General features: G+C 46.7%; 1 protein-coding gene across 1 annotated transcript; it reads right to left on the bottom strand.

Annotated features, from left to right (window-relative positions):
* Positions 1-264: 264 nt before the first annotated feature.
* Positions 265-11,672, bottom strand: LOC140678810 (uncharacterized). Its single transcript, XM_072913172.1, has 2 exons — positions 8,984-11,672; positions 265-5,164 (listed from the first exon to the last, which is right to left on the bottom strand). The coding sequence occupies exon 2, from the start codon at positions 4,933-4,935 to the stop codon at positions 709-711; it is 4,227 nt and encodes a 1,408-aa protein (XP_072769273.1). The 5' UTR covers positions 4,936-5,164; positions 8,984-11,672; the 3' UTR covers positions 265-708.
* Between the last annotated feature and the right edge of the window lie 83 nt (positions 11,673-11,755).

Below are 11,755 nucleotides of genomic sequence, written 5' to 3'. Positions count from 1 at the left end.
GCATGGTTAGAAAAATAGTGACAGAGAATAGAACAAGGATGGACAATTCAACCCTTAACTCAACAATGAGTAGATGAGTGTTATGTGTGTGTATATGTGTAAATAAATGAAATGATGAAATATATATATATATATATATATATATATATGTAGAATTCACTGAAAATCAAGTATTTCCTATATATATATATATATATATATATATATATATATATATTGTGACATGCGGTCACAAACCAACCTCCCAGAGACAGTTCTGTTAGGGTTCAAACGCAGCAGCGTTGCTTTATTCAGTCACATTTTTGGAATGCAGGTTAACTTAAATTCCTCCTGGTTGGGGCTTTCATTTAAACAAACAAATTATCTCATTCCTCATGCCTTGATCAGGACTCCTAAATTGCCTGGAACATATAGCAGAGAAATCTCTGATCAGTGCAAAGTTCAATAAAACAGCATTCAATGAATCAAACATCTTACACATTTAGCAGACTAATTTACAAACTTCATTTCAGTGGAGCAACACACTTACCGCCCGATGGAAGCAGACCTTTCCCAGCAGGGAGCCAGCCACACAATGAGTCAAACACTGAGGTGCTATTTAAATCAAACAGTGATTGCCAACCTGACACAGCTGCCTTGGGGCAGGTGGCCACACATCAGCCTGATTGAGGATAAAATTAGGGATGTACTTGCCTTCAATGACCACACCTAGAGGGTGGCGTAGTTTGACCGCCTGGTGCATGCTTTCATTGGGATGGCTGGCCCTCCGCCTAGTCTCACCTGTTCGGAGGTATTGTGATGCTCCACATATCCCCCCCTAAGCTCCTTGTTGGGACGAGGAGCTTCGTGTTCCTCATCTTCGTAGCGGCGGGACATCGCGTCGGCGTGGCGGATTTCCTTTCCAGGGCGGTGCTCGACGGTGAACTTATAATTTTGGAGTTCCAGGAACCAGCGTGTCACCCGAGCGTTGCTGTCCTTATTGGTGGCCATCCATTTGAGGGGGGCGTGGTCGGTCACCAGAGTGAAGCGTCTTCCCCATAGGTAATACCTGAGATGGTGGATGGCCCACTTCACAGCAAGACACTCTTTCTCTACGGTAGAGTAATTTTTCTCGTGCTTCAGCAATTTTCGGCTAATGAAGGTTACGGGGTGTTCATCGGCGCCAACCAATTGGGCTAGGACTGCCCCGATCCCAGTGCCAGAGGCATCTGTGTGGAGGACGAATGGCTTCGTGAAGTCAGGTGCAACAAGGATGGGTTCCTCACACAGAGCCTGCTTTAACTTCTCGAAGGCCCCTTCCGTTACGGTGGTCCAAGATACTCGGTGGGTTGACCGTTGGCGAGTGAGGTCGTTGAGGGGGGCCGCTATTGTGGCAAAGTCTTTGATAAACTTCTGGTAGTATCCGATCAGACCTAAGAAGGACTGCACCTGTTTTTTAGTGATGGGGCGGGGCCAGTTCCGTATCTTCTCCACCTTCTGGGCTTGGGGTCGCACACACCCACGGCCTATCGTATACCCAAGGTAGTCGGTTTCGGTCCATCCTACCCGGCACTTCTTGCTGTTCGCTGTTAGACCAGCCTGACGAAGGGCCTTGAGGACAGCCTCCAGGTGTTCCAGATGGTGGGCCCAGGTGGCGCTGTGGACCACGATGTCATCAAGATAGGCGGCGGCATAGGTTTGGTGAGGACGGAGGATTCGGTCCATCATGCGCTGGAAGGTCGCAGGGGCCCCGTGAATGCCGAAGGGGAGGACAGTGTACTGGAATAAGCTGTCTGGAGTTGAGAAGGCCGTCTTGGGTTTGGCTCTCTGGGTCAGGGGTACCTGCCAATAACCTTTTGTCAAGTCCATGGTGCTGACGAAGCGGGCAGGTCCAAGGCGGTCAATCAGCTCATCGGCTCTAGGCATGGGATATGCATCGAAGGTGGATATGTCGTTTAGTTTTCGGAAGTCGTTGCAAAACCTCAAGGAGCCATCTGGTTTAGGGACGAACACGATTGGACTGGACCAAGGGCTGTAGGACTCTTCAATGACGCCTTGGTCAAGCATCTTTTTTACCTCTTCTTTTATCGCTTCCCTCCGCGCTTCTGGGACCCTGTATGGTCGTTGCCTGACCACCTTCCCAGGCGGGGTCTCTATGTCATGTTCTATGACATGGGTGCGCCCGGGCATCTCTGCAAAAATGTCCCGGTAGCGGTCCAAGAGCTGTTGGACATCTTGGATTTGTGTTGGGCCAAGGTCCACGCCTACATTGACGGCATGTTTCTGGGAAGAGAGGTCCGTTAGAAGGGCAGGGCTAGGCAAAGGTGCAGCAGTGTGCCATCTTTTCAATACATTTACATGGTAGAGCTGCAAACCTTTCCTCCGGCCGGGTTGCTGTACACGGTAGTTGACGGCCCCCACTCGCTCAGCGATCTCGTACGGGCCGTGCCACTTAGCCAAGAATTTGCACTCTGCCGTCGGGACCAATACTAAGACAAGGTCACCCACCTTAAACTCACGGAGACGGGCGCCCTTGTTGTATGTTCGTGCCTGGGCGGCTTGAGCCTTCTCCATATGGTCCCGGACCAGTGGCCATACTCTTCTGGCTCTCTCCTGTAGGTGTTCCACGTGGTCTATAACGTTCCGGTGGGGGGACGGCTGACTTTCCCAGGCTTGCTTGGCGAGGTCTAGCAGACCCCGTGGATTCCGCCCGTAGAGCAGCTCAAAGGGAGAAAAACCTGTAGAGGCTTGTGGCACTTCACGAATAGCAAACAGTACATAAGGAATTAACCGGTCCCAGTCTTTCCCGTCAACTTCAACCAGTTTCCTTAACATTGTCTTCAAGGTTGAATTAAAGCGTTCCACTAGTCCGTTAGTTTGTGGGTGATAAACTGAGGTTCCGATCTGTTTTATCTTAAGCCATTTATACAATGTGGTCATTACACGGGCCATAAAACAGGTACCCTGGTCTGTCAAAACCTCGTCTGCTATTCCAACCCGGCTAAAAAGCATGAGTAGTTCATGGGCAACATTCTTGGCAGTAGCAACACGCAAGGGAATGGCCTCGGGGTATCGGGTTGCGTAATCGACGATGACAAGGATATAGCGGTGTCCACGAGACGATTTTGGCAACGGCCCCACAATGTCCATAGCTATTCGTGAAAATGGCGTCTCAATAATAGGGAGGGGTATGAGGGGATTCCGGAGAAAGGGTCGCGGTGCCGCTTTTTGGCATTCCGGACAGGTGCGACAAAAGTCTTCGACGGCTCGCTTCATCCCGGGCCAATAAAAGCGTGCGACCACTCGGTCATAGGTTTTCTGGGCTCCCAGATGAGCCCCTAATTGGTGGGAGTGAGCGAGGTATAACACCCGGGTGACGTAATTTTTTGGCACTAATAGTTGTTCGACAACTTCCCCACCCTTAGTTTTTGCACTTCGGTACAACAGACCCGCTTTTACCAAAAAATGAGGATAAGACATCACACTCACCCCAGAGACCAGTTGACAGTCTATGGTGGTGATGCTTTGGCGGGCCATTTCCAGGTTGGGGTCAGCCCATTGGGCTGTGGCGTACTCGCCTTGAGGTGGATTCCCCTCGACCGGCATGAGCGGGAACTCAGAGAAGGGGTCTTCACTGGCTGGAGGGGTCTCTCCCCCACTGGCGTCTCTTTCAGATGCTCCACTTCCTCGTGAGGTTTCTCTAGGTGCTTGGAAGGTGGGGAATGCGGTCCGCGGGGTCGAGGCTGCGGGGAGCCGGTCTCTGCGTCTTGTTTGTCGGGGAGGATGTGGGCGGCGGCGGCCTGGGTTCCAATACCGCTGGAAGAGGGCACAATCCGTGCCTATCAGCAGAGGGACAGGTAGGTTGGGGACCACCCCAGCAGCCACAACGGCGTCTCCACGGGGGGTCTGGACCCGGATATGGCTGACCGGGTAATGGCGGACATCACCATGGACGCAGGTGACCGGGATGGTGTCTGCGCCGACAGGACCAGCGTAGTCAGCCCTCACCAAGGTGACGACGCTGCCAGAATCAATCAGGGCATGGCCGTCTGTACCTCCCACCCACACCGGCAGGGTGGCATGGGGTCGGCTGGCGTCCCCGGTGTGCAAGCAAGGTCGGTGGGCACCCGAGCTGGCGGCAGAGGGCATTGAGACGTCTCGGTCCCGCTCCGGACAGGCCCAGGAGGTGTGGCCTTCTCGCCTGCAGACATAGCACCTTCTGGGGGGTCGGGTCAACCTTTCCGGTGGGTTACTATCCCTTGGGGCATTACATGGAGGAGTACGGGGAGGAGATCGCCGGCGTTCACGGCCCATCCTTTCAGCAGGGGTGGGGCGGCTTGGCTCAGCTCTGGTGGTTCGGAGCATCTCGTTGCTAACTTGGTAGTTCTCCAACAGAGCTACCAGAGAATCCAGGGAGGTGGGGCTCACCTGCGCAGCATACTTTCTGGCATCGGGCGGCAAAGCTCGAATACACCGATCAATCACCAATATTTGGAGCCAGGGTGTCTCCCCGCCACTCGTCAGCCAGCCCTGGGTAAGACGTAGTAGTTCTGCGAGCTGGGCCCTGGGCGGCTGGCTGGCACAGTAGGCCCAGGCGTGGTATCGCTGAGCTCTAGCTGGTAGACTGTACCCATGACTTGCTAATATGGCGGCCTTGAGCTTGGGGTAGTCTCGTGCGTCCTCTGCTCGCAGGTCGCGGCAGGCGTGCTGGGTCTCCCCAATGAGGAACGGGGCAATTATTCCTGCCCACTCACCGGGTGGCCATCGCTCCCTTGTAGCAGTGCGCTCGAAGAGCTCCAAATAGGCTTCAACGTCGTCATCGGGGCCTTGTTTGGTGAGGACTCCCCCCGGGGCTCGAACCACTGCTTCGTCTTTGTCGACCTTCTTGAGCAGTTCCTTCATCGCATTCTGCAACTCCGCCTGGCTTTGCAGGAGCGCCCTTACTGCTTGCTCCATACTGTGGTTGGGGAGGGTCTTCTATACCTGCATTCTCCACCAATTTGTGATGTGCGGTCACAAACCAACCTCCCAGAGACAGTTCTGTTAGGGTTCAAATGCAGCAGCGTTGCTTTATTCAGTCACTTTTTTGGAATGCAGGTTAACTTAAATTCCTCCTGGTTGGGGCTTTCATTTAAACAAACAAATTATCTCATTCCTCATGCCTTGATCAGGACTCCTAAATTGCCTGGAACATATAGCAGAGAAATCTCTGATCAGTGCAAAGTTCAATAAAACAGCATTCAATGAATCAAACATCTTACACATTTAGCAGACTAATTTACAAACTTCATTTCAGTGGAGCAACACACTTACCGCCCGATGGAAGCAGACCTTTCCCAGCAGGGAGCCAGCCACACAATGAGTCAAACACTGAGGTGCTATTTAAATCAAACACAGTGATTGCCAACCTGACACAGCTGCCTTGGGGCAGGTGGCCACACATCAGCCTGATTGAGGATAAAATTAGGGATGTACTTGCCTTCAATGACCACACCTAGAGGGTGGCGTAGTTTGACCGCCTGGTGCATGCTTTCATTGGGATGGCTGGCCCTCCGCCTAGTCTCACCTGTTCGGAGGTATTGTGATGCTCCACAATATATATATATATATATATATATATATATAGAGGAAATATTTGACTTGGTGAATTCTGGCTGTAAATATACTCCTCCCCTCTTAACCACGCCCCCCACCCCCACACCCCACCTCCCGAAATCGGAGGTCTCAAGGTTGGCAAGTATGCTGTAGATGTTGTTTTTTCCCTCAATACTGACAACCAATAACAGTGCAAAAGATAACCATTTAGTTTTTGGAGAAGTGCCGACAGTCTCTTTCACAGACAATATTGTTATGCTTTCTGGTGGTTGTTGAAACAGGAAGTCTTTGTAATTAACGACGTTAATCACGTTTGGCAATACCTTTTTCCAAACATACAGTCGTGGTCAAAAGTTTACATACACTACATAATGTCATGGCTGTCTTGAGTTTCCAATAATTTCTACAACTCTTATTTTTTTGTGATAGAGTGATTGGAGCACATACTTGGTCACAAAAAAACATTCATGAAGTTTGGTTCTTTTATGAAGTTATTATGGGTCTACTGAAAATGTGACCAAATAGAGCGGTTTGTAGTGTTTTTAGTTATGTTAAACATTTTGTTTTTCAATGTGAAAAAGCTATGCAATCATTCTGTGCCTCCAATTGGTTATGGATGCTAAATTTCTTTCACTATAGTCTTAAAAAGGTTTGACTCGCTGAAACCTGCAGAGACCCTGTGGAAAATACACTGACAGTGTTGTGCATTTCGCACAGTACACTAGTGTACAAAACAACACGTAATAGGTGTTACATTTGACTATTCTGAGCGTTGTTACTTCACCATTAAGAGCTTTGACTCGATACACTTTTAAAAGTGTGGTTTTAACACAAATTTGGAAAGTGTTAATCCCTGGTCTTAGATTTTTTTGAATTTGCCCTTTAGAGGCTGCATTGTAAAATGTGTTGTGATTACTTATTTTTTTATTTATTTTTTTACAAAGTTAACTGCCATAAAAAAATCTGTCAATTTCAGAAACAAACATCTGAGCGTTTCAGAAGCAGAGCAAACATGTGTGGCAGATCATGAGATGAAAGATTGTTCTTTTTACACTGCAAAAACTGTAAGTAAGATTAAATATCTCAAATAAGGGTGATATTTGCTTATTTTCTGTCTGATACGATAATTCTTCTCACTAAGCACTAAGAGTGTTTTACTTGTTTTAAGGGATTTGGTCCTAAATGATCTCAGTAAGATATTACAGCTTGTTGCTGCGATTTGATGACCTATAATGAGTAAAACATGCTTGAAACTAGAATATCAAGTGTTGCAAAGTTGTATCATCAACACTCACAAGTATAAAACTACTTTTTTAAAGTAATAATTTCTTATTTCAAGAATGGAAAAAAAAATAAAAAATACTTTTGACACAATTGTGTCTCATATTAAAACAGATGACAGCCAAATGGACTTTGCTGTTTTATTTTCATGGAAACAATAGAAAATACGTACTCATATAGTAGTACAGTTGTTATTAGTGAGAATATGCTTATTTGAAGGTATTTTTGGGTTCATTGAGGTTAGCTAATTTTACTTGTTTTGGAAAGTCTTGACAAGCCACATTTTCTTGTTCTATTGGCAGATAATTTTGCTTAGTTCAAATAAAATACCCCTAATTTGTGTATTTTTTTGTTTTTGTTTTTGAACACTGACTTTTTGCAGTGTAGGCTCTCAATACTGTAAGAACATTATTACAAGTTTTGCAGAGTAAGGTCAACTTTTAAGAAGGGTTATTGGTGTTGATGACACATATACAATTACAAACCCTGTTTCCATATGAGTTGGGAAATTGTGTTAGATGTAAATATAAACGGAATACAATGATTTGCAAATCCTTTCCAACCCATATTCAATTGAATATGCTACAAAGACAACATATTTGATGTTCAAACTCATAAACTTTTTTTTTTTTTTTGCAAATAATAATTAACTTAGAATTTCATGGCTGCAACACGTGCCAAAGTAGTTGGGAAAGGGCATGTTCACCACTGTGTTACATTTTTTAAGCTTCTCAGGTGGAATTATTTACCATTCTTGCTTGATGTACAGCTTAAGTTGTTCAACAGTCCGGGGGTCTCCGTTGTGGCATTTTAGGCTTCATAATGCGCCACACATTTTCAATGGGAGACAGGTCTGGACTACAGGCAGGCCAGTCTAGTACCCGCACTCTTTTACTATGAAGCCACGTTGATGTAACACGTGGCTTGGCATTGTCTTGCTGAAATAAGCAGGGGCGTCCATGGTAACGTTGCTTGGATGGCAACATATGTTGCTCCAAAACCTGTATGTACCTTTCAGCATTAATGGCGCCTTCACAGATGTGTAAGTTACCCATGCCTTGGGCACTAATACACCCCCATACCATCACAGATGCTGGCTTTTCAACTTTCCGCCTATAACAATCCGGATGGTTCTTTTCCTCTTTGGTCCGGAGGACACGACGTCCACAGTTTCCAAAAACAATTTGAAATGTGGACTCGTCAGACCACAGAACACTTTTCCACTTTGTGTCAGTCCATCTGAGATGAGCTCAGGCCCAGTGAAGCCGACGGCATTTCTGGGTGTTGTTGATAAATGGTTTTTGCCTTGCATAGGAGAGTTTTAACTTGCACTTACAGATGTAGCGACCAACTGTAGTTACTGACAGTAGGTTTATGAAGTGTTCCTGAGCCCATGTGGTGATATTCTTTACACACTGATGTCGCTTTTTGACGCAGTATAGCCTGAGGGATCAAAGGTCACGGGCTTAGCTGCTTACGTGCAGTGATTTCTCCAGATTCTCTGAACCCTTTGATGATATTATGAACCGTAGATGGTGAAATCCCTAAATTCCTTGCAATAGCTGGTTGAGAAAGGTTTTTCTTAAACTGTTCAACAATTTGCTCACGCATTTGTTGACAAAGTGGTGACCCTCGCCCCATCCTTGTTTGTGAATGACTGAGCATTTCATGGAATCTACTATTATACCCAATCATAGCACCCACCTGTTCCCAATTTGCCTGTTCACCTGTGGGATGTTCCAAATAAGTGTTTGATGAGCATTCCTCAACTTTATCAGTATTTATTGCCACCTTTCCCAACTTCTTTGTCATGTGTTGCTGGCATCAAATTCTAAAGTTAATGATTATTTGCAAAAAAAAAAAATGTTTATCAGTTTGAACATCAAATATGTTGTCTTTGTAGCATATTCAACTGATAATGGGTTGAAAATGATTTGCCAATCATTTTATTCCGTTTATATTTACATCTAACACAATTTCCCAACTCATATGGAAACAGGGTTTGTACACTTCGTCATACAATATGAACATCTAACCTGATGGGATTGTTTCGGCTGATGAAATGTAAATTGCAATATGTCAACGACTCCAGCCAACAATAGTCAAGGTTGTAGAAGTCATCACTCACCATCGTGTGACGCCTCCTCCATCACACCAGGCAGTTGTCACCTCACTCTTCCTCTTCAATCAACAGTACGCGTGTTCTTCGTGACACGCCATCCCTAACTAAGCGTGTCAACAAGTGCCTGCCTGCCGCCGAATGAAAAAAAAAAAAACTTCATCAGGCCCGCTGCCGATCACTTTGTGGTGGCTGATCGATGGACCCAGTTGTGCGACAGGCGTGATTGATTCAGTGGGCTTCATCGGTGTCTAAGCTGATACCCCGCCAGGCTGTCAGGGCACATCATCATCCAGCCGTGCAGGAATGTCCTCGTGTGCACGCACACGCACACTAAAACACACTCGGGGAGGGGAACAGAATGACAATTAAAAGCTTCAGTGGAACTACAAATTGCATTGCGTGGACGCTGAACGATGCCCAAGTTAAAAAAAAATGAATTGACCGGGTTAACTTAAGTTTCATATAAAGTTATTCTGCAGAGGTTGTATGACACGTCTTAGCACTGAAGTAGTGTTCAATCCCCGTGCTGGTAAGCGTCAGATAAGCATTCATTTGGACGGCGGTTTTAATCATAGGTTTAGTAAACCTGCTCAGTTGTGGTGAGAGTGTCCGCCCTGAGATCGGTAGGTCGTGAGTTCAAACCCCGGCCGAGTCATAGCAAAGACTATAAAAATGGGACCCATTACCTCCCTGCTTGGCACTCAGCATCAAGGGTTGGAATTGGGGGTTAAATCACCAAAAATGATTCCCGAGCGTGGCCACCGCTGCTGCTTACTGCTCCCCTCACCTCCCAGGGGGTGAACAAGGGGATGAGTCAAATGCAGAGGACAAATTTCCCCATACCTAGTGTGTGTGTGACAATCATTGGTACTTTAACTTTAACTTACATGTATCACTTATGTATGACTGCCATCTACTGGTCACACTTACCTACTCAGTGGCCTAGTGATTAGAGTGTCCGCCCTGAGATTGGTAGGTCGTGAGTTCAAACCCCGGCCGAGTCATACCAAAGACTATAAAAATGGAACCCATTACCTCCCTGCTTGGCACTCAGCATCAAGGGTTGGAAATGGGGGTTAAATCACCAAAAAATTATTCCCGGGCGTGGCACCGCTGCTGCTCACTGCTCCCCTCACCTCCCAGGGGGTGAACAAGGGGATGGGTCAAATTTCCCCATACCTAGTGTGTGTGTGACAATCATTGGTACTTTAACTTTAACTTACATGTATCTCTTATGTATGACTGCCATCTACTGGTCACACTTACCTACTCAGTGGCCTAGTGATTAGAGTGTCCGCCCTGAGATCGGTAAGTCGTGAGTTCAAACCCCGGCCGAGTCATACCAAAGACTATAAAAATGGGACCCATTACCTCCCTGCTTGGCACTCAGCATCAAGGGTTGGAATTGGGGGTTAAATCACCAAAAATGATTCCCGAGCGTGGCCACTGCTGCTGCTCACTGCTCCCCTCACCTCCCTGGGGGTGAACAAGGGGATGGGTCAAATGCAGAGGTTAATTTCACCACACCTCGTGTGTGTGTGACAATCATTGGTACTTTAACTTTAACTTCAGTTGTTGTCTAAAGTCCTCTTCTCTTTCTCACAGGTGTACACCTATTACTGTTTAGGTGGTAAAAAATCCAACTACACCATCTCAGTTTTCTTTTGACTTGTGCGGCTCGATACTGAAATATCGATACCGACTCTTTATGCTGTCGTATTTTCCGGACCATTGGGCGCACCGGAATATAAGGCGCACTGCCGATGAATGGTCTATTTTTTAAAATCTTTTTTCATATATTAGGCGCACCGGATTATAGGGCGCATTAAGGGAGTCATATTATTATTATTTTTTTTTTTTCTAAATGTAAAACACTTCCTTGTGGTCTACACCAGTGTTTTTCAACCACTGTGCCGCGGCACACTAGTGTGCCGTGAGATACAGTCTGGTGTGCCGTGGGAGATTATCTAATTTCACCGATTTGGGGTAAAAAATATTTTTTGCAAACCAGTAATTATAGTCTGTAAATGATGTGTTGTCGTTGAGTGTCGGTGCTGTCTAGAGCTCGGCAGAGTAATTGTGTAATACTCTTCCATATCAGCAGGTGGCAGCAGGTAGCTAATTGCTTTGTAGATGTCGGAAAAAGCGGGAGGCAGTGTGCAGGTAAAAGGGTGTCTAACGCTTAAACCAAAAATAAACAAAAGGTGAGTGCCCCTAAAAGGCATTGAAGCTTAGGGATGGCTATGCCGCAAATCACGGACCGCTGTCCCTCCACCAACTCCTCTCTCCTCTCCTCTGTCATTCTGTGGATCATCGTGTTGTGCCTGTCTCTCCATCTCTGGCCAACGATCCCAGGCTAACATCCACCACTGCCAGCATGCTACTCAAATACTCCGCTCTGCAACTCCTCAAACTCAACAAACACATCACCATACCTCCAGACATCACAGCAACCATCAAAACACACAGACTGTTTCGCCGACCCAGATACATCCACAGAAGCTCCCGTCGAAAGTTTATTTACTCCCGGACTGAACAACACTGCATCCCATCACTTTGGTCACGCAACCGATCCACCCCCAGTGGCGTCACACGTCATCACAACAACAAACCACACGTGCGCTCCGCCTATCTGTAACCGTTGACCAAAGCTCCCCCACCCATCCAACTTCACCCATCCCTCAAATTCGCTCTGCTCAATACCCGCTCACTTCATAAAAAAGGACCAATACTCAATGAATTCATAACTGACAACAATATAGACTTTTTTAGCATAAC

Source organism: Nerophis lumbriciformis, linkage group LG05 (assembly GCF_033978685.3).
Source record: "Nerophis lumbriciformis linkage group LG05, RoL_Nlum_v2.1, whole genome shotgun sequence".
Lineage (NCBI taxonomy): Eukaryota > Metazoa > Chordata > Actinopteri > Syngnathiformes > Syngnathidae > Nerophis > Nerophis lumbriciformis.
The sequence above is the reverse complement of the archived record's forward strand: the minus strand, read 5'-3'. Positions and strand labels throughout refer to the sequence as shown.